The sequence below is a fragment of the Salvelinus fontinalis genome, chromosome 13 (genome assembly GCF_029448725.1).
Source record: "Salvelinus fontinalis isolate EN_2023a chromosome 13, ASM2944872v1, whole genome shotgun sequence".
In the NCBI taxonomy this organism is placed as follows: Eukaryota; Metazoa; Chordata; class Actinopteri; order Salmoniformes; family Salmonidae; genus Salvelinus; species Salvelinus fontinalis.
In genome coordinates this window covers 39492313-39517526 of record NC_074677.1, presented here as the reverse complement: position 1 = coordinate 39517526, position 25214 = coordinate 39492313, and the positions used below count along the sequence as shown (strand labels likewise).

At 39.8% G+C, this 25214-nt stretch overlaps 1 protein-coding gene across 1 annotated transcript in view; it reads left to right on the top strand.

Moving 5' to 3' along the window:
• LOC129867843 (peroxisomal sarcosine oxidase-like) overlaps positions 1–24880 on the top strand; it is a 41794-nt gene extending 16914 nt beyond the window's left edge. Inside the window, exons 2-6 of the mRNA XM_055941328.1 lie at positions 10894–11076; positions 20336–20488; positions 20869–21018; positions 23249–23324; positions 24762–24880. Of these exons, the coding sequence (XP_055797303.1) occupies positions 10894–11076; positions 20336–20488; positions 20869–21018; positions 23249–23324; positions 24762–24880 (681 nt within the window). The remainder of the gene's footprint in view (positions 1–10893; positions 11077–20335; positions 20489–20868; positions 21019–23248; positions 23325–24761) is intronic.
• Positions 24881–25214: the final 334 nt, after the last annotated feature.

Genomic DNA, 25214 nt, shown 5'->3' with positions numbered 1-25214 from the left:
CTACTATGTATATTTTGGAAACTGTGATTTGTTTTTCTTCAGTCTAAAGTGAGCTGGGTCAATTATTACTCAGAATCAACTGTATGAGCCCCAACAACAAATCAAATGACTGAATAATGATTTCTATTTGATTACAGGCTGGTATAGGAGTTCCCAGGGACATAGGTTATGTGCAGGGACAAAACTAATCTGGAGCTATACCACTGAATAAATAATCTTGGAATGGAAACATGGTTATTGGTTTATATATTATATATCGCAGAAATAGGTTTAGCTGAGCATGTAGAATGCATTGAGGTTGACATTCAGCACACAGGAAAATAGATTGAAGACAATGTTTATAGCCCCTCAAATGCATACAGTGTTGAGCGGTTCTCTGGGACAAAACCCTGACTCAGTATATTTCAAAGAGCTACCCTTCAAACTGCATTGTTTCAGAAGATGAGGTAAAACCCACAGAGTGGGAGGGTTAGCAGGCGTACTACCAGCCTGGATAAAATGCTCTCAGAGAGTCAAATTTCAGCGAGCAGATGGTGATTTTGGAGGAGCAGCAGGGTGCCTCAGCTCTTTAAAGGTCCAATGCAACTGTTTGTATCTCAATATCAAATCATTTCTGGGTAACAAATGAATACCTTCGTGTGATTTTTTTTCCAGTTAAAATTGTCAAAAAGAAACAAATATAGCTTCTTAGCAAAGAGCAATTTCTCAGGAGAGAAATTTGCTATGATTCTCTAGGAGTGGTCTGAGTGGGGAGGAAAACTCTGAAAAATAGCTGTTATTGGCAGTTTGGAACTCTCTTTCTAATTGGTCTATTAACTAATTTACTACCTGGTGATGTCACCAGGCAGGCCAAAACTCCATCCCACCAAAACAGGCTGACACTTCAGGAGGTCTTTTCAAAACAGCTCTTACAATAAAAGAGCGTTATCATTTTCAGTATTTCACAGTATTATTCCAACCTCATAGTGTGGAAATATATATAAAACACAGGACAATCACGTTTTTGAAAGCACTGGGCCTTTAAGCCTGGAGTGTGTGTGCGAGTATGCATGTGTGTGTGCATAAACAAGCGTGCTTGTGAGCGTATGTGTGTGCGTGCATGCATGAGTGTGTGTTGTTTCTCTCCTCCCATGTCATAATCAGAAAGCTGTGGCCTTTAGTTTTTGCCTCTTTTCCTGTACCTGAATCCAAATTAGATATATCAAACGAGAGCTTGTTATTGTTTTCGTCACCCACTCACTCTCACATTACAATGAAGGAGCAATCAAGCAAACAGTGGGGGAAACATTTTAGAGTTTGCAACTTGGAAGTTTGATGTCAGAGTACAGTCAACGCTCTACTTGTTACTCCCTTCTATGATGAATACTTAGTTGTGGAACTAATTTGAATCCCTAGGTGTCATATCTGTGTGTGTGTGTGTGTGTGTGTGTGTGTGTGTGTGTGTGTGTGTGTGTGTGTGTGTGTGTGTGTGTGTGTGTGTGTGTGTGTGTGTGTGTGTGTGTGTGTGTGTGTGTGTGTGTGTGTGTGTGTGTGTGCAGTCAGCAGTGTGTGATTGATGATCGAGCCAATGTGTGCCAACCTTGCAATTTGCACAGGGGAACAACAACAGCAATACAACCAAAGCGTCTAGTAATGTCCCATGAATAAAACTAAATGCATCTGAATGCCCGACACTGCTGTATCACCTGTTTGAGTTCTAATTAGACTGGAGCATTTGGAATTCATCTCTTTTGTTCTGGTGGACGATGCACTATGTATTTCTTCATTTGTTTGATGACTGCAGATGTGTTGGGTGCAAATCTCAACGTGTTGATGATCATAAACGTGCTGACCTGGTCTGTTGTGTCTTTAATACTGTGAGAGTGGTGATTGCAAGTGTGTGAAGCAAAGAGAGCGATGTATGTAGGTCTACTTACATGGAAAGAAATCTGCCCTTTTGACTTAAAATCATTGTGACGTTCTAGCACTGGGTGGGAAATAACATCTCACTATTTTGAAGATTGGAGAGAATCACAGTCGTCATCATCTTGTCTCTTGATAAATCAGAGACGGCCTCAAAAAGGATCCATCACTACATAATAGCTCAAATTAGTTATTCACAAAGACAACATCAATGTTCACGGTGTCATAACATATTCTAAAACTATTCCTTATGTTCTGACAGATTCTCCTTCTTCAGATGAATCCAGTCAAATTTATGGCATTTAGCTCAAACAGATATCATATTTGATCATAATAATTTCAAACCTTGCTTACATTTGTTTATGATCATGTGTCTCTCTATTATAAGTGGGAATACTTAGGAACAGATTTCCCTAATTAAAAATTAATTGCTCAGAAAACTTGGGGGGGCCAAATAAAATCACCCTCGGGCCAAATTCAGCTCTCGGGCCGCCAGTTGGGGAACCCTGCAGTAGAGGTTGTGTCCTTTCAGGTGATGTATAACATTCAAACTACAACTTATTTTGATTGATTATACAAAATGCAACTACATCAGCTGTTCAAAATAATAAACAATTGAGATATATGGTTGTTTGTCTATAAGGCTCAGTTGTGCAAATGACCCTCTATCATCCAAAGTGTGCTGTGGTGCAAAGAAAGGTTCAGCAGTAGTCAGTCTGACAGGCTAACTTGTAAATAATCAAAGAACTTTGGCCAAAGGTCCATGGAGTGTCGTGGAAAATCATCTCAGAAATATAACGCTTTATCAGAACTTGTGAAATCAAAACATGCTTTTATTTACAATAGTATAACCATCTCGAATGTCCCACGGAACCCCCCCTCCCAGAGCACTGGTTCGCTCTTTATACCCAAATAGCATATGAGTCCACCCCATATGCAAATAAACATACTTCCCCTAATTCTTCAACATCATTATCTTTTTAGTTCAGGCTTCCTGCTTGTTCACACATACTAACGCCCATCATCTGCTTTCAGTTCAATTATAATAGTAGTCAGACTCTCTATCTTAGTGTGTCAACAAACTCCTTTTCCCCTCCCTTCACCACTAAATCAATGCACTCTTTGTGCCCCCCCTATCCTATCTATGTATCTGGTCTATGTCTCACTTAAATGGAATCAGCAGACTATGTGTTTCCTGTTCATTAGTGTCCAGCCACCCCAGGCATATTTCTCTGGTATGTATGCTTATCTAGTGAAATGGGTAGACTATAAATCTAGTATGTCAAAGCACCCAGGCACCCGTATGTCTGGTCAGTCTGTCAGCATAATGGGGAATCTACAGGGGTCAGGGGGTCAGAACCTCCCTTAGTAGATTTCCATTACCACGGTCTCATGATCTATGTTACCATGTGGTTTGTTACTTTAATGTTCAGCTATCTTTTATATTTATATGTTATCCATGTATCTTATGTTACTACTACACCATCTGCTAATCTTTGGTTTCCTGTATTTACCAGAATGGCAAATGCACTCACATCTGCCTTCTTATACTATTTTCTAGTATACTCCTATCTATTGTTTAATTGGTGTGATATCTACCTACATATGTCACTTACTCCTACAGGAGTTGGAGAGGTACATTAGGTGAATAGAGAGGTGTGCACTCATTACAGAGCAGTGCTGTGTGTTGGACTACACTACCAGGTCTCAGAGACAATGTCCGACCAGCAGGATTACGACTGTATCGTTATAGGAGCAGGGATACAAGGCTCCTTCACCGCCTATCACCTGGCTAAAAACAACAAGAGAACTCTTCTACTGGAGCAGATGTGTAACTAACCCATTATCCATATCCACACAGTGACTACAGTTTTGTAGTTGTTTCTGCAAGTGAACTAGTGTATTGATCCTTCAATCGGAGTGCATCTTTGAAGTCAGACCAAACAAGACAAGAAGTTTGATGGAGCTAAAAGGGAGACATCCGCAGAGAATGAACCCACGTACAACACAAGATGTTTGTAAGGCAGCAGATATCAATATTTTCTGCTACTGATTTTTTTTTTTAACATTGGTCGATGTTGCCATTTAATTGGATAGCCAAAAAATGAAAGAGGAAGGTTATGTTCAATGGAGGCCACATTCACCTGCAATAACAGCCAACCTTCACTGCAGAAGGTGTGCACATGTGTTAAATAAAAGGAATTGATCATTTGCAAGAAAATAACACACTGAATATGTTTTTTGCACTTCATTTCAATTAAAATTGTTTAATTGATTGTTATTTGTTATTCATCATGTCTGTGGCCTAATATTTAAACTCAATGTAGTGTGTACACATCTAACATAGCTCAACTGACAGTAACATACAGTAAGAATAAAACACTTATCATTGCAGGATAAGCACAAAGCTACAAAACAATATCAGTTCATCAGTGATACCTTTTCCTCATTACTGGCCATTGAGCACCACAGACTACAATAAGAATCATACACTGCAATATAGAGCCATAAGGACATTATGCTGTGTCATTCTTCAGTTCCTCCTGCCCCACTCCCGGGGGAGTTCCCATGGCCAGACCAGGATCATCAGGAAGGCTTATGAACATGAATTTTACACCCACATTATGGAGAAATGCTACCTGCTCTGGGCTAAACTGGAGGCTGAGGCTAATGTCACACTGTTCAGGTATGCTGCTACTTTATCTTAATCAAAAATGATGTAGAAGGGAAGCCTGTTCCTCATTATACTGTTATGCCTAGTGTGCCCTGAACTGAGCCTGGACTAGTTTCACTCACTATGTGTATTTACATTAATAGATATGACAGGAAAGCATTCAATTATGCCATTGTGAGCCGGTTCTCATTGGCTTAGACAAACCAAAGCTGATAGGACACCTTTCAAGCTCACTGACCTATCTGGGATCTGGAGAAGCTATGTTAGTGTGGGAGTGAAATGACATACTACAAAACCAGCTAGAAAAATAATGACTTCCAAACTGCATTTGAACCCCAGCATGAATCCCCTCAGTGCAGTATAAGTCATATACAGGATGACATAAGGGCTGAGGCGTGGGGCTTACTGCAGGGATGTCCTTGGCCTATACCTTTAAAAACCATTGAGACAATGAAAGATAGAGGAGGGGAAGCTGTGTAAATCTTGGTGAGCGATACCAGGTTCCTGGAATGTATTTCACCGGCCAAATGGATCCTTCAGTGAGGAGGATAGATGAGAGCTATGCCTGTGGGCAGCCTCCGGACACTGTGCCCATCACTCAAGGACGGGCGGGCCGCACTGGGGTGCAGATCATATTTACACCCACCCAGCGGAGCGGGCTTAGAGGGTTGGGGGAGGAGTGCTGATGAATGGAGCAGTCTCCTGGCTGTGGTGCTGCACATGTATCACAGCAGGCCGCCTGCACCAGAGAAAACAGCAGTCATACATCGCCCCGGAGACCATCCCTCACCCAGACCATTCAATTAGAAGCAGCCACTCAGATACCTACAGCTCAGGCCAGCCCTGGGTGGCCCTAGCGTACAACACGGCCCTCTCCATAAACCACAAACTTTGATATTAAGGAACTTGGCCACTGCAATAATAATGGTATTAATAGAAAAATCATAGGGGTTCAGCATAAACAACAGAATAAGGATTCAAACATCAACAACAAATTAATAGTTCTGTAGGAGCCAAAAGTGCAATGAGAAAATTCACAATGCAACTGAAAACCTTCCTACCAAAACCACAGTTTGACTGTTTGAGTCCAAGTCTAAATCAAATAAATACTTATAATCCAATGCGGGGGGGCAAAAAATACAAAAAAGCAATCCCAACGGAATCCCTACCATAAAGTAATTAATCCAACAGAAAATGTAAAGGACCAATGGAAGGTGTCTATTATTAAATTTTTTCCCATGTCTATTTTTCCACCAAAACAGTGGCATATGGGAGAAAAGAGGCCTGAAATCCATCTTAGCAAACAGCAAACGAAGGTCGTGTTTCCTTGCTCAGAGTGAGTGGGACATGTCCCCCCCAATATTCCAGGGGTCTATTACGTCATCCTCTCCCCAATGATTTTCTATCCACGGAATGCACTGCTTCGTTCATAGAACATGAGTAACCTCCAATATCCGCTAATTAGCAGTTGTCTTTTTCCCACAAATGTGTCTCTAACTTTTGAACGGTTGGAGTTGTCAGCTATTGTGAAAGCTAAGACTCTCAATGAATTGTTTTGCACATTTTGACAAGATGATGGGGAGTCCCCCAAGGGGAATATCAACCAACAGACCATTTTTGAATACTCCTCTTTATGTACACCTCAAAAAAAACTAGTTTTTTATGTTTAATCTTCTGTTTTGAATATAAAATGTAATATTGGGATATACACTCAAACTTAAATACATTTAAACTCATTATCTGACATAGTACAAGTGTCTTCTTCAATTTGAGCCAATAGCCATATGTGTGTGAGGTGTATTCTTTTGATACCATGAAGATTTGTAAGACTACCAAAAAACACCCTTTGTGACCCTGTTTTAGCTCATTGTGATGCAGAGGGTGGACACTATCTGGCAGTGGACACTATTTGGCATGACAGCAACCTGACACATTTTCAAAATGTTCAGTTAGGGCTCTTACATTTTTTACAAAAAATTATCTTGGTTAGTTTTTATGGCTTTGAGTCTGAAATGTAATAGGTTAAACATTTTCACACCCATTGTCTTCCCACTCAAACGTATCTTTCCTCTCTTTCTATGTCTCTGAAAACCTTCCAGAGGCTTTGAGTAAGGCCGAGTGCAGTCAAAATGTAAATTTTCCCCTGTATTTTGTATCATACTGTACAACAGCTGATGAAACTAGCAATGTAAATGTGTGAAAATCCACACATGCCCTTTAAATCAGCATGTTTTATATGGGAGGAGTTTTGCCTGGTGACATCAACAGGTAGTAATGGTGCTTTCAAGATAACTGGGAACTCTGAAAAATAAGAAGTCAAACCAAGTGATCTTCAGGTCGGAAAGTGGGAGCTCTAGAAAGAGGCCCGAGTTCCCAACTTGGAATTTAGAATCGGATGATCGTTCAAAATCGATTTTTCCCATTCTGAGAAGATCTTTTTCTGAGTTCCCAGTTGTCTTGAACACACTGAAGTCTGAGGTTTCCGAGTTCCCAGTTGTTTTTAACGTGGCATAAACAGATCAAACAAAGAGATTTCCAAACCTCTCTGCCAATAACTACTTTTCAGGTTATATATCCCTCTCATTAGGCCCCTCCACTCTGGTGGATTGATCCACACTGTGGTTAAAGTCCCAATGCTGACGTTTTTATATCAATATCAAATCATTTTTGGGTAACAATTAAGTACCTTACTGTGATAATTTTCCTTTAAAATGGTCAAAAAGAAACAAAAACATATCTTTAGCAAAAAACTATTTCTTAAGCAGGAAATAGTTAGGACAGTCTGGGAGTGGTCTGAGTGGAGAGGGGGAGGGAACCTAAAAGCTGTTTTTGGCAGAGAGGTTTGGAACTCTCTTTGTTATTGGTCTATTAACTTATTTACCGCCTGGTGATGTCACCAGGGATGATGAAACTCCACCCATGCACAACCTGCTGATTAGAAGGTCCTGTGTTGATAGTATTTTCAACCAGCAACTATCAGGAAATAACACTGATCAATTTCTTTCACACTTTTACAGTGATCGGTTTCATCAGCTGTTGTACAATATGATACAAGACACAGGAAAAACAGAACTCTTGTTGCGCCCAGTTCACAAGTAGAATTTTCCAAATTTCCCACTAGTTATGAATGCAGCATAATTCAAGAAAGCACTTGTTGGTAGGACAAGACTCCAACCACACCCATACCTTCACTCATATCCATTTGTGGACTTGTAAATTAATAATACTGTATGTACCCATTGATTCTTGAAGAATATAAATTATAAATGCCTCATGATCATATATATTTATATATATTCACTAAACATTCATATATATATATATATATACACATACTATATATACAGTGGGAAGAACAGGTATTTGATACACTGCTGATTTTGCAGGTTTTCCTACTTACAAAGCATGTTATGATCATTTGGTTTAAATCCAGAGAGGTTAGAAAAAGTATCTAGATCCTCTATGTTGTGGAGGGATTCCAACTGAGGTTTAAAAAGAAAACAAGAATCATCTGCGTACAATGCCACCTTTGTTTTTCAGCCATGAATTTCTAATCCCTTAATATTATTGTTGGATCTAATTTTAACAGCTAGCATTTAGATGGCAATAATAAATAGATGTGCCGATAGTGGACAACCTTGTTTAACTCCTCTTGACAGTTTAAACCTTTCTGAGATATAGCCATTATTTACAATTGTACACCTATGGCTACTATACATAACTTTAACCCATTTTAAAAGAGATTCTCCAAAATTGAAATATTCCAGGCATTAATATACACTGCTCAAAAAAATAAAGGGAACACTTAAACAACACAATGTAACTCCAAGTCAATCACACTTCTGTGAAATCAAACTGTCCACTTAGGAAGCAAAACTGATTGACAATAAATTGCACATGCTGTTGTGCAAATGGAATAGACAAAAGGTGGAAATTATAGGCAATTAGCAAGACACCCCCAAAAAAGGAGTGATTCTGCAGGTGGTGACCACAGACCACTTCTCAGTTCCTATGCTTCCTGGCTGATGTTTTGGTCACTTTTGAATGCTGGCGGTGCTCTCACTCTAGTGGTAGCATGAGACGGAGTCTACAACCCACACAAGTGGCTCAGGTAGTGCAGTTCATCCAGGATGGCACATCAATGCGAGCTGTGGCAAAAAGGTTTGCTGTGTCTGTCAGCGTAGTGTCCAGAGCATGGAGGCGCTACCAGGAGACAGGCCAGTACATCAGGAGACGTGGAGGAGGCCGTAGGAGGGCAACAACCCAGCAGCAGGACCGCTACCTCCGCCTTTGTGCAAGGAGGTGCACTGCCAGAGCCCTGCAAAATGACCTCCAGCAGGCCACAAATGTGCATTTATCATAATATATGTTTGTAAACGTACCATTAAAAAGTGACATGATGATTGAGTGTCTATATAGCTGTACCATGATATTTGCATTGCTACTAAGTAAACCTCCAATTGGTCTCCAATTGGTCCCACTATTCCAACCGCTAAAACCCCAACCACCCCTGACCCCCGGGTCACATGGCCCAGAAGAGACCGGGACCCACCCTTCGAAAAGAGCACACAGTGCCGCCCACAGAACAGAAGCAGATCAACCGCCAAATGCATTCCATCGCCCTCACCTCGATTTGTATTATATATAGCCATTAAAAATATATTTAAAAAAACGTATTTTCCATAATTAGCCATTAATATTTGTAGTAATGTAGGCAGTTTAAGCAAAGGATTATTAGGATTAAATATTATTTTTGCAAACAACTATTGTGAATCATCCTATATTGTACCTGACATCTTTTACTCCCTCGCAACAGTTGTGGGATACACACACACACACACACACACACACACACACACACACACACACACACACACACACACACACACACACACACACACACACTCATACCCACTCAACCCCTTTCCCCCACAACAACCATAGACTCAGATTCTCAACAGTTGCACCATCCTAGAGTCCAACTCAAGAAAGGCCTTGATTTACGAATGTATAAACAGTTGCATCTGTATGAGGCCTGCAAAACCGAGCAAAAAATGGGCAGAAATGTGGAGATTTGATTAACCATTGTCACGTCCTAGGTGATGGAGGTCAGATATTCCCCCTTCCCCTGATACACCCACACATGGTCCCCCATTGTGACTATATTCCCAAGCAAGTCTGTGCAGTCAGATTTTGTGCCACCAGGGCCACAATAATATTCCCCCTCTCTGAATGTCCGAGTGTGACCCCCTGCCACTGCCTGGGTGGGGGCACCCCACCGGAATCCCCACCGGCTAGGTACAAGGTCGTCAAGGTTCTCATTAGCAGCTTTGAGAATTTCCTTGTAAATTATGCTCTCCCATCAGGGGGCTCTGGCTTTGCAGAACCAACCCTGCCAGGCAGGCTCAGAATCTTGAGGGGGCGGTGCTGCTCTAGAAGGTCTCTGACCGCATTTTGGCTGCATACAGGCTGCTTACAGCAGGCCCATAAAACAGATAGGGACTTCTCATTAGTATCTGGGTCGTTCAGGTGGGTATCTAGGGTATAGGGTTGTGGACCATTCCATCAATATAGGACCATGAATTAATTAATTAGATGTATAATTTAGTATTTAAATTTAGTTTCCCATGATAGGACAATAAATAAATTAGATGTATAATTTATTTTAAAATGCTATTCCACCCTGATTTACAATTGGCTCATTCATCCCCCTCCTCTCCCCTGTAACTATTCCCCAGGTCGTTGCTGCAAATGAGAACGTGTTCTCAGTCAACTTACCTGGTAAAATAACGGTAAAATAAAAAAATAAAAAATAAAAATAAATTAAAAAAAAATGATAGGACAGTAAATAAATAAATAAATAAGATGTATAATTCATTATAAAATCTATATCCCTCATATGCACAAAAATTAAAGCTCTCTCACAACCCCTGCTCACAAACATACATTGGTTCTGGGATATGCAACCTTTTCCTTTCTCACTCACTTAACGCCACACTTTCCCAAACACCAATTAGTCCAAGGCTATGCCATTTCTTTCTTCTCATTGGTTCAAATTACAAATATGTCAAAGAACTATAAACTCGTTCATAATTATAAATTACTCAATTTACCTTAAAATCAGTATCACAGATGACCTTAACTTCATTATCCAAATGGCCCTCCCATGAGGCTGATCAGACCACAAAGGAAAGCCATGATAGAGGTCAAAAGTCATACCACCCTTTTACAGTCGTGTTTCTTACTATATTATACAAATTAAGGGAAGTAAGAAAAGCTTTTCCATTAATTTCTGCATCTCTCGCATGCATTCCCAGAGAGTGTTCCAGAGTGAAGGAGGAGTGATAAAGGATGGAGATCAGGTTACAGACATCCAGCCTGGCTCTACAGTCACCGTGACAACAGCAACTGAGGTCTACAGGGCAGAGAGCCTGGTTATTACAGCTGGGCCCTGGGCCAACACACTGATGGCCTATACTGGACTACAAATACCACTACAGGTGCAGTCACACAAACACACATGCGCACATACACGTATGCATACACACGAGTGAAGATTCTGAGCAAAAACTGTTTAGCAAAAAAAATATATAAATATATATTTTTTGCCTGTTTTGCATGTAATTTTGTCTTTAATTCTTGTCATGTATAAGTTTACAAACAATGTAATCCAGCATGACTTCTGCCGCATTCAAAACAATTTGAAACTCAGAACTGGGAAATCTCAGACTTCAGTGAGTTCAAGACAAATGGGAACTCTGAAAAAAACTAGCTCCAACTGGGAAAATACGTCTTGAGCGGTCACCCAACTCGGAATTCCAAGTCGGGAACTTTGGCCTCTTTCTAGAGCTACGACCTGAAGATCACTGACGTCATGATTCAACCTTGTTTAGTCTACCCCAGAGTTCCCATTTGTCTTGAAAGCACCATAAATCCGGAGAATACAAGACTTTGATGACAAAATTGCCCATGTGCCTCACCCTAAATAATTTCCCGCTCAGCACTTAGCCTTCTGTTCTGACTTGGTGCCTATAGCCTGTTTTAGAGAAATGTCACCATCAAATATTGTAAGAGCTTTCTTTGTCTGCTTATATGCCCCCTTTATTTATCCTATGATTCTGACTAGGTGTACAGGGAGAATACTGTAAGAACGGCCCATGTTCTGAATCGAAATTAGTCTTAATCGAAATTACGGTGTCACGTTCCTGACCTATTTATGTTAGTTGTTATGTGTGTTAGTTGGTCAGGACGTGAGGTTGGGTGGGCATTCTATGTTTTCTGTTTCTGTGTTGGTTTTGGGTTGCCTGGTATGGCTCTTAATTAGAGGCAGGTGTTTGGCGTTCCTCTAATTAAGAGTCATATTTAGGTAGGCGTTGTCACAGTGTTCGTGGTGGGTGATTGTCTTCCGTGTTTGTGTTATGTCTGCACCATACGGAGCTGTATACGGTTTGTTCGGTTTATGTAGTCTGTTTCCTATTCGTGCGTTCTTCGTGTTTATGTAAGTTCTCATGTTTAGGTCAGTCTACGTCGTTTGTTATTTTGTATCATTTCAAGTGTAGTTCGTGTTCGTTTTTCGTCTTGTCATTAAATTCATTATGTGTTCAAACTTCGCTGCGCCTTGGTTCAATCCCTGCTCCTCTTCGGATGAAGAAGAGGAGGACAGCCGTTACATACGGATTGCCTCATGTCTGCTCATCGTTCCCTTATGCCATTGTTTATACATCTCATTGTTATAGGCCTATTGCTTATATCTCAATAATACTGTATCTTATTCATAATTGTAGGCATTGTTGGAATGATTTCATTGTTTTGCTTACTTTGTGTATTATAATTAGCTCATGTGCTTTTCTTGACGAGAAGGAGATACAATACTATGTTGTTGAGTCTGTTTGCCAGTGACAGTCTCTTCCCATTCAAATTTTTGTTTTCAACAAAGAATTCAGCAATAGACCAATGTAATTCCTTTTGATATAGAGAGGGTTGTTTTGTTTGCGCAATGTGCTGTCTGTGCGTTGGTATATTGTTTTTAAAACTGGATCCTCGCAAATTTATTTGTATTCTTTTTAGACTACATAGGCCTAGCAAAATACTTCAAATGGTACTGTAGGCGACACGAGTCTCTCTCTCTCTCTCTCTGTCTCTCTCTCTCTTTGGTGAATTTAAGGCCTCAAAATCTTGCTGAATTTATCTGAACTAACATCTACAATATCTGAATTTCTGTCTGTGTCCATTTTGAAAGTGCTGAAGGAATAGGCCTACCTCGTCGCAGCTCCTTTGCTTGCACTTGCTTATTCTTAGAGCTAAGTGTTAATGATATAAGAATACATTTTATGAACTTACTGAACATGAATGTAATATGTTTGTGTATGGTTACAAAGTCAAAACTCATGTTGGCGTTTGTTATTATTGAAGGAGAATGCGGTTCTTATTGACTTACACAAATCCACAAAGAGTCAGTAAAAACCACATTTGTTTAAGCAAGTCAGCCATATCAGCTATGGCTTTTAAAAAGGCTGTAAATGAGGCTGAATTAACTCTATCGATGTCAGACAAGGCTCCGCTGATAGCCAAGTGTAGCAGTGGTAAGGATTCACTCCATGTTGCTGAAAGGAACATTCTGCTGTTGGGACAGCTTTACGTAGGCCCTGACTGTTTCTGGGCACCGTTTGTCACCTGTATAGTGCAATTAATGTATTGTTTAGTGTTGTGTTGTGTTGTGTTGTGTAGTGGCTTTGCAAGCATGAGTCTAAAAAAAATTGGGGAGTTTTCCCCAGCAAGATTTACATGCTAAAATCACCACTGGCACACACACGCATGCAGGCACACACGCAGACACACCGTTTATGTTATACAAATATGTAGCAACTACGACGACAAACATAAATACACCTCTCTTACAAACACACATCCAGCTATGCAGCTGAGCCCCCTGTTATGGCATCTGCTCCCATGTCTCTCCAACAAAACCAAATACAGATTGGCCTTTAACTTCCACTTACATACAATCCATACAGTACGTACACTATAAATACAGTACATACACTATGTATACAGAACATACAGTACATACACTATATATACAGTACATACACGACATATACAGTATATACAGAACATACACTATGTACAGTACATACAGTACATACACTTCATATACAGTACATACACTATATATAGTATATTCAATATAAATACAGTACATACACTGTATATTCAGTACATACAGTACATACACTATATACACTATATGTACAGTACAAACACTATATATACAGTACATACAATATGTATACAGTACATACAATACATATAGTACATACACTATATACAGTACATACAATACATATAGTACCTACACTATATATACAGTACATGAAGTATAAACACTATATATACAGTAAATGCAGTATATAGACTATATATACAGTACATACAGCATATACACGATATACAGTACATACAGTACATACACAATATATACAGTACATACAGTACACATACAGTACATACACAATACATACAGTACATACACTATACATACAGTACAAACTCTATACATACAGGACATACACTATATATACAGTACATAAAGTACAAATACAGTACATAAACTATATATACAGTAAATACAGTATTTACACTATACATACAGCACATAAACACACAGTGCATGCACTATATATACAGTACATACACTACATATACAGTACATACAGTACATATACATTACATAGACTATATACACAGTACATACACTATATATACAGAACATACACTATGTACAGTATACACAGTACATACACTTCATAGACAGTACATACACTATATATATATAGTATATACAATATAAATACAGTACATACAGTACATACACGATATACACAAAATGTACTGTACATGCACTATATATACAGTACATACAATATGTATACAGTACATACAGTACATACACTATATACACTAAATGTACTGTACATACACTATATACACTAAATGTACTGTACATACACTATATATACAGTACATACAATATGTATACAGTACATACAATACATATAGTATATACACTATATACACAGTACATTAAGTATATTTACTATATATACAGTAAATACAGTATATACACTATATAAACAGTAAAAACAGTATATGCACCATATATACAGTGCATACAGTACATACGCTATTTATACAGTACATACACCATACATACAGTACATACAGTACATACACTATATAAACAGTATAAACAGTAAAGACACTATATATACATATATACATTAATAAATAAAGTACAAATGCTATATACACAGTACATACAGGACTTACTCGATACATACAGTACATACAAGGCATACACTATATTATATACACAGTACATACACTATATATACAGTTCATACAGTACATACGCTATATATACAGTACATTCACTATATATACAGTACATACAGTACAAACAGTACATACACTATATATGCAGTGCATACACTATATATACACAGGACATACACTATATATACAGTACAAACAGTTCATACACTATGAATATTGTACATGCACTATATATACAGTAAATACAGTACATACACTATATATACAGTAATTAGAGTGCATACAGTATATATACAGTACATACAGTTCATACACTATATATACAGTACATACTCTATATATACAGTACACATGCTATATATACAGTACATACAGTACATGCACTTTACATATGCAGTATATACACTATATATACAGTACATACACTATATATGCAGTACATACAGTAGATACACTATGGATACAGTGCATACAGTACATACACTGTGTATACAATATATACTCTATATATACAATACATACACTATATATGCAGTACTTACAGTACATACAGTACTTACACTATATATACAGTACATACACGATATATGCAGTACATACACTATGTATACAGTACATACAGTACATAGACTATATGTACATTATATATATTATATATACAGCACATACACCATATAAACAGTAAATACACTATACATACAGTAATGCAGTATATACACTATATATAGAGTAAATACAGTACATACACAATATTTACAGTACATACAGTGATAGCCAAGCGTAGCGGTGGTAAGGTTTCACTCCATGGTGCTGAAAGGAATGCGCTGCTGTTGGGACAGCTTTATGTAGGCCCTGGCAGTTTCTGGGCACTGTTTGTCACCGTTATAGTGCAATTAATGTATTGTTTAGTGTTGTGTTTTGTAGTGACTTTGCTGGCATGCTTCTAAAAAAATAATGGGGAGTTTTCCCCAGCAAGATTTACATGCTAAAATCACCACTGGCACACACACGCATGCAGGCACAAACGCAGACACACAGATTATGTTATACAAACATGTAACAACTACGACGACAAACATAAATACATATGACACAAAGACCTAGGACTTCCTGCAGCTGTTCCTGCTAGCTTCACCTCTCTTACAAACACGCATTCAGCTATGCAGCTGAGCCTCCTGTGATGACATCTGCTCCCATCTCTCTCCAACAAAACCAAATACAGATTGGCCTTTAACTTCCACTTACATACAGTATATACACTATAAATACAGTACATATACTACAGTCATGGCTAAAAGTTTTGAGAATGACACAAATATGAATTTCCACAAAGTTTGCTGCTTCAGTGTCTTTAGATATTTTTGTCAGATGTTACTATGGAATACTGAAGTATAATTACAAGCATTTCATACGGTTTTTATTTACAATTACATGAAGTTGATGAAAAGATTCAATATTTGCAGTGTTGACCCTTCTTTTTCAAGACCTCTGCAATCCGCCCTGGCATGCTATCAATTAACTTCTGGGCCACATCCTGACTGATGGCAGCCCATTCTTGCATAATCAATGCTTGGAGTTTGTCCGAATTTGTGGGGTTTTGTTTGCCCTCCCGCCTCTTGAGGATTGACCACAAGTTCTCAATGGGATTAAGGTCTGGGGAGTTTCCTGGCCATGGACCCAAAATATTGATGTTCTGTTCCCCGAGCCACTTAGTTATCACTTTTGCCTTATGGCAAGGTGCTCCATCATGCTGGAAAAGGCATTGTTCGTCACCAAACTGTTCCTGGATGGTTGGGAGAAGTTGCTCTCGGAGGATGTTGTTGGTACCATTCTATATTCATGGCTGTGTTCTTAGGCAAAATTGTGAGTGAGCCCACTCCCTTGGCTGAGAAGCAACCCCACACATGAATGGCCTCAGGATGCTTTACTGTTGGCATGACACAGGACTGATGGTAGCGCTCACCTTGTCTTCTCCGGACAAGCTTTTTTCCGGATGCTCCAAACAACTGGAAAGGGGATTCATCAGGGAAAATGACTTTACCCCAGTCCTCAGCAGTCCAATCCCTGTACCTTTTGCAGAATCTCAGTCTGTCCCTGATGTTTTTCCTGGAGAGAAGTGGCTTCTTTGCTGCCTTTCTTGACACCAGGCCATCCTCCAAAAGTCTTCACCTCACAGTGTGTGCAGATGCACTCACACCTGCCTGCTTCCATTCCTGAGCAAGCTCTGTACTGGTGGTGCCCCAATCCCACAGCTGAATCAACTTTAGGAGGCGGTCCTGGCGCTTGCTGGACTTGCTTGGGCGCCCTGAAGGCTTCGTCACAACAATTGAACCGCTCTAATTGAAGTTCTTGATTATCCGATAAATGGTTGATTTTAGGTGCAATCTTACTGGCAGCAATATCCTTGCCTGTGTGACATCGCCGAAGTTGAGGATCGGGAGGATGGTCAGTTTTACGACAATACATACACTATATATAAAGTACATACACTATATACACAGTACACATACTATACATACAGTACATACACTATACATACAGTATATACAGTACATACACGACACATGCAGTACTTACAGGACATACACTACATATACACAGTACACACACTACATATACAGTACACACACTATATATACACAGTGCATACACTATTTATACAGTAAATACAGTGTGTACGCTATATATACAGTATGTTCAGTACATACAGTATACATACAGTACATACAGTTCATACACTATATATACAGTTCAAACACTATATATACAGTACATACACTATATATATTATACATACACTACACATACAGTACATACAGTACATATACAGCACATACAGTACATAGACTGTGTATACAGTACATACACTGTATAAACAGTACAGACACTGTATATACAGTACATACACTATATATACAGCACATACAGTACATACATGATATATTGTGTAGTGGCAACATCTAGAAGCAACAACGGCTTAGTCGCAGAATGGTAGGGGTTTGGCGGATGCCAGGAGAACGCTACCTGCCCCAATGCATAGTGACAACTGTAAAGTTTGGTGGAGAAGGAATAATGGTCTGGGCTGTTTTTCATGGTCGGGCTAGGCCCCTTAGTTCCAGTGAAGGGAAATCTTAATGCTACAGCATACAATGACATTCTAGACGAGTCTGTGCTTCCAACTTTGTGGCAACAGTTTGGGCAAGGCCCTTTCCTGTTTGAGCATGACAATGCCCACATGCACAAAGCGATGTCCATACAGAAATGGTTTGTCAAGATTGGTGTGGAAGAACTTGATTGGCCTGCACAGAGCCCTGACTTCAACCCCATCGAACACCTTTGGGATGAATTGGATCGCCGACTGCGAGCCAGGCCTAATCGCCCCACAGCAATGTTCCAACATCTAGTGGAAACCCTTCCCAGTTATAGCAGCAAAGGGGGGACCAAATCCATATTAATATCCATGATTTTGGAATGAGATGTTTGATGAGCAGGTGTCCACATATTTCTGTTCATGTCGTGTATATAACGGCTGACATTTCATTCACCCATTTTGCCATTCACTTACACACCAAGCTGACATGGGGACAATTGAACTCCACGTAAGCGTGTTCCTGTATTTAAACATTCCTCTGTGTGTGGACCACACAACTCTAAAGACTTCTGCCAGGTAAGAAGAGCACAATTCTGTATCTATTGTAACCTCTACTTTTCCTGGAACTGCGTGAGAGCATATTTCCGTTTTTTTATCATAAATAAATAATCACCCTCCTGAGGCCATAATCAGTGAATTATAGCGGTCTGTGTCTCTGACAGACACTGCAGGGTCAGACACAGGGCGGTAACAGGCTCTGCGGGACACAGCCGGTCCGTCTCCACAATAAATAACTCTACTTGTCCTTCCTTACTCTCAGCAGGGTCATGATTGAAAACACTTTCTATAATTCTGTAACTGAGATGATTTATAATCACATCTCTCAGGTCTGACTGCAGGAGAACAGACCCTTCATCTAGGGAAAACAAGACAATACGAGACACAAGGGCTTGAACATACAGAGAGGTTGACTACATGAATGTAACTACAGGAAACTATGTACTACAACCCACTGGGCACACCACGTAATTTCAACATGGACATTTGGGAAATATTTGGTTGAGACAGTGATCAATTCCAATTGAAAAACAATGTCTGAGTTTTGGTTGTCACTTTGCTTTCAACCATTTAAAAGCACAAGAAAGTTCAAATGGGAAAACAATGTCAGATATTTTGTATTTAAATATAACGTGTTATCACTGTGCTTCATCTAATAGCACAACCAAATAGGCTGGATTGCAGTTGAGATTACATTAAAAGCGGTCAATGCTGTTTGAGATTCTGCGCAAATTATTACAGCAATATTGGGAAGATCTCCACAGACCTGTGACCTTTGCATGCTATATTGAACATGCGTGCTTCCTATGATTACATAAGATTACATTTATAGTCACAATGTGGCCATGGATGTGTTACTCATTTTAAGGTTGAATAAATAGTTCCGTTTATTGCCAAAGTAATCCTGAATTTTGTTTGGTTGTCAACGCAACCAAATATTAACATTTGAAGGAGATGTATTATCTGTGCCACTGACTTAGTCTGGATTTAATTCCAGTTTGTCTAGTTCATATTTGATATGTTGGATTCACGTCTCCATCTCAACCAAAATTCTAAGTTAACGAATAGGACTAAATCATATCAAACTTTAAATGCACCTTTATTCAGGTTTGATGTGATTTAGTCATATTCTTTAACTTATATTTTTGTTTGAGATGGAGGCGTGAATCTTACATATAAATGATTAAATTGAAGATTACATTTGAAATCAACCAACGTTTGAAACCGTCGGCATATACAGTACAGAATATATTGTCTATTTTTAGTTGAACCCTGGGTTGAATATAAAACTATAACTGTTGATGACTTCGCAAGTGGTACTGTACATATACCTAAATATGGATGATACTGTACATGACTTATAAAGTATGGTTACATTTCATTTGCTCTCCCTTTCAAAGGACTTCGATAGCAACAGTGAATCTCTTTAGTTAATGATCATTTCTCAATCATCATTCTCATGATAGCACATTGGTAGCAGCCAGGGCCAAATATCAAAGCTGGGCTTGGTTAAAACCCTGCATGGGAGACCAAATGGATAACTGTAGATAGATCAATTCTCCAGTAGGAGGTGCTGCCCAACCTATAGTTTCTGATAGTGGATAGAACGTAGAAGATCTGATGTTGTTTCGAATTTCACCCTCAAAACATAGAAACACCAGCTAACTACAGCACAGGTAACTCCAGAGGAAGCTGTACGGGGAGGGAGTGTGCGTTCCCTTTGAGGAAAGTCTGTTAAATGTGTCTGCCCTTATGTGCTGTGCTGCCGTTGCCAGGTGGTGAAGATCAATGTGTGCTACTGGAAGGAGAAGGTTCCGGGCACATATGACATCAGCAGCCGCTTCCCTTGCTTTGTCCAGTTGGGAGTGGAGGGATCGCAGTACCACTTCTATGGCCTCCCCTCCAATGAGTACCCAGGCCTGATGAAGGTGAGGAACACTGCCTGGATACGGAGAGTATTACCTACTAACACTGAATAATGCAGCAACTATTAGAGTGCCATTTCCTTGGACAAAATGACTGCTGTCCTGTAGAGGGGATAGGCTGAAAGCAGCATTCCTTCACACTGTAATCAGATCCCTATTGTGAGGAATGAATACACAGAGGACGCTGTTTGTAGGGTTTGAGTGTATATCCCTAAGGATACATTGCATTGCATTTAGCTATCAGACAAATCCCACTTTCTACCCTTAATAAGACTTTAGAATATCAAACCAACTAACGCATGTAATTAAGTCATACACCTCCATGGTGAGAGATTCAGAATGTCTCTATGCTTCAGTAGTGGTATTGTCCTTGTGTTCATCAGATCTGCTACCACATGGGCAGTGAGACGGAGCCCGACGAGAGGGACCGACAGACAGACAGGACGGACGTCAATCTCCTGTCCCAGTTTGTGTCCCGCTACCTCCCGGGCCTGGAGCCAGAGCCAGCTGTGGTGGAGAGCTGCCTGTACACAGTCAGTCAGACTACTGCCGTCCAGTGGTGATTTTAGCATATAAATCTTGGTGGGGCAAACTCCCCCCCCCAAAAAAAATGTGATCCATGCCAGCAAAGCCACTACACAACACAACACACAAAAAATACAATAATTGCACTATAACAGTGACAAACGGTGGCCACAAACTGTTACGGTCTACATAAAGCTGTCCCAACAGCAGAGATTTCTTTTCAGCACCATGGAGTGAATCCTTACCACTACTACACCTGGCTATCAATGGAGCCTTGTCTGGCAGATAAACAGTTCATTCAGCCTCACTTAATTCCCTTCAAAAAACATATCTGATATGGCTGACTTGCTTAAACAAATGTGGATTCTACTGACAATTGAGATGTACAAACTATGGCATAAGGGGACGACGAGCGGATAAGAGACAATCCGTAATTTCAATTGAGACATTAATGAGCAAGCTCAAATGGACGTAGTCAATATAACTATTTCTTCAGCACTTTTGAAATGTACAGTGACGGAATTCAGAACATGGGCTGTTCTTACAGTATTCTCCCTGTACACCAAGTCAGAACCGTAGGATAAAAAAATAGGACATTTATAAGCAGACACTGAAAGCTTACAATATTCGATGATTACATTTCTCTAAAACAGACTATAGGCTACTGTACATGTGCACCACTAAATCAGAACAGTAGGCTAAGTTCTGAGGGGGAAAGGGACCAAATTATTAGGGTGAGGCACATGGGCTACTACCAGCTTACTACACAACATACACTTAGTATTGCTTTTTTAGCTACATTATACATAAATCCCTGGCATATTACATAATTTATGCAGCAGCATACAAGATGTTTTTGGACTCCCCATTGTTGTGCTGTGCTCACATGAACAGGAAGGTTGCGTGGTGGTCCTTGTGGGCAAATTTTCTCATCAAACTTTGTCATCAAAGTCTAGCATTCTCTGGATTTATGGTGCTTTCAAGACAACTGGGAACTCGGGAAAAAGGTTGAATCATGACGTCAGTGATCTTCACATCGGAGTTCTAGAAAGAGGCCCGAGTTCCGACTTGGAATTCCGAGTTAAATGGCCATTCAAATGTATTTTCCCGGTCGGAGCTCATTTTTTTCAGAGTTCCCAGTTGTCTTGAAGTCACTGAAGTCGGAGATTTCCCAGTTCCAAGTTTCCAGCTGTTTTGAACACGGCAGAAGTCATGCTGGATTGACAGCATGGCCAATGTATTCAACCTTTTCTGGCCCATTGTGTTGAATGTTTATCCTTTTAAGCTAGGAAAAGAGACCCTTAACCCCAGAATTTGACCACACACCCACTCCACTGAATAGCAGGCTAGTGATTGTTTTGCAATGCTTGCAGTTAGCCACTCATTCCTTCCAAACCACTCATTGTTGCATTTGCGATTTCCAACTGGTTGTGTAATGTTTATGTCCAATGGCTGATGAGCATTGATACGTTTTATCTATTATTTCTCGTCATATGACAAGGATTGAAAAGGATTTGCCAGTAGATTGTCAACGTGATTCATGATGATGACTGCCTGTCTAGCTTGCTAGCTAAAATTGGAAAGTATGATGTTGACATGATCAGTCCAATCAAAGCTACAGTAGATATAACTTGATTTGATGTAATTTTATCGGTGGCCAACTTAATGGCAGCACCCAAGGGGCTTGAATTATAAACGTTTTGCTAAACAGGTGGGGCTCTGAATGACGGGTCGCCACTGCTGCCGTCTCTGTACTACAGTAACCCAGAACTGAACATTTCACTAGATGGATTAATCCTCACAAATCTAACTAGAGACTTAGCTGTCTGATTAAACCATCAATATCATTAGTATTGGCTATTTTCAGAGCGTCGATAGAGGCTATCAACAATAACTAGAATGTGTTAATTCTAACAGCACTCATGACATTATGATTACAATGTTCTGTTGAGTGACTCAATTGAGTGTGCGGATGGAACACAAGGTTAAGTTCAGCAATCCAGTTTGGATTCATGTAATTAGAATGAAAGCATGTGGCAAACTCTCAGAGAGACTCTAAACAACATTATTGAAGAGAGAACACGGAGACACATTTTCAGTACTCAAAACAACCCTCCATGTGCTTCAACAATGACTCTTAATATTCTTGATTTACACTTGTAGATAAAATGTGGATAAATTTACTGTACACAGGTGTACATTTTACAAGGAGTATGCATGCTCTCTTGTTGCCTGCAGGTCACACCAGACCATCACTTTGTTCTAGATCATCACCCTTACCACAACAACATCATCATTGGAGCAGGATTCTCAGGTATTTTACAGGAGTCCCTGTGTATTCACCTCTCACGGTACTGTGTTCTCAAATCTCTCTACAATATCTATCTGCACATTCCAGCATCGAGGAACCATATCCTTAAAACCTACAGCCAAATGGCAACTTGTGTAAGTTTTTGCCGGCCCCTCAGTTGAAAGCCAGGTTTGTTGCCTGGCTGCGTCCCTTTTGATATTGGCAGAGTGTACTAATCCAGACTGGAAGACCATTCACTCAGACCAGGACAGACTTCCCAGAATGATTTCTGTCTGTTCAGCGGCTTCTGCTAAAGAATTCTGCGATTAAACTTGTAATTCATTTCTGCTCTTAAACAGTTTATATCTACGACCCGTACAGCTTGGGGGGTTAGGAACTCCACCAAGCTCTGCCACAGCCCTGGCATGGTGCCAAAGCTATTCATCTTGCGGTGCATTGTCTTGCATGTAACGACACAACTGGAAAAACAACCGGCAGTCTGCTACGCTTAGCGTGCTCTATTGTTCTTTCAGCCTCCTCATATTCCTGGGGTTTAGGGTTTATTACAAGCGTTCTATTGCTTTAATAAGGCATTACGAGCAATGGACGGGGTCACCATGTATCACTATTAATTTGTTTGATGCTCTTATACCACCCACATATTGTTTACCGTGTTCACTGTGTAATACTCTCATATTGCACTTAAACCACTTATATTGCGCTCATCTAAATGGCTTACATGCTAGGTTCAGGTCTAGTTAATCTGATTTGAGACTTTCTACCACTGTCATTTGAAAATATGAAATATATTATATACTGGAATGCAATGGTAAATCATCAAGATATAGTAGCGCCAAATTTCAGGAAGGAATTTTCTGTACCTCGACTCATAATTATTGGGTTGTGCTACCTTTTGTCTACCATTACTAATAGCAGGGCAGAATAGTAATCAAGCAGACAGAATCAGACAAAAGAGATTCTGCTGGCCCTATTGTGTCTCCTCTCTCATTCTCTCTCCTTCCCCTCCATCCCTCCCTCCCCATCTCTTTGTGACACTGTATGCCTGTCACGGCCAGGACCTGCTCCCCCAGGTCTACCATTGACCTCCTCTCACCTCAATAAGATTAATGTATTTTGGGCAGGCAGCACAATCACCCTTTGAGTGATCCGCTCATCCCTCACCTTCGAAAAGCCTCCTTCCTCTCATCTGCTTGAACAGCTATTCTTAGAGAAAAGTGTGAGATGGAAAAAAGTGAGAAATTGATGAAGTGCAAAAAAAATACTATTACCTGATTATAGTAATTGAACAATTCAAGGTCTACCACATATTGCTCTCATTCTGTAGACCCTTTTGTTCGTAAATTACATACTCTACGTTTTACCCAGATTAACCTTTAGACATTGTATTATATGCACATATTTTAGACTGACTTAAGGTCACTGAGCACTTTCTTTTCCCAGGTCATGGTTTCAAGTTTGATCCAGTCGTTGGGAAGGTGCTGTGTGAGCTGATCCTTGGACAGATGCCCTCCCCATTCAAAATTAAGCGGTTCCAGTCCAACCCCAAATCCTCTTTATAGACCTAGTCACAAAGTAAGCAACTGGAATCAGAAGCAAGTATTGATCCACTATGGTTCATCTCAGTACAGACTGATTGACAAGGTCCAATGTGAACATTGTTATGAATGTGAAGTATCCAAGTGCGTATGATGCCAATACCACCTCTTTGTGAATGATGCACATACCATAGACTTCTGTATGATTTACAAACAAGGCAGCTACTCATTGACTATCAGAGCTGCATTATAAATCAAGATAATAATGAATGTAGATGATGAAGACTGAAACCTGTGTTGTTTATCTATAGGTTTTCAATCCCTGCCTTGGTTCTCACTTTGATTTTCACCCCAGTGT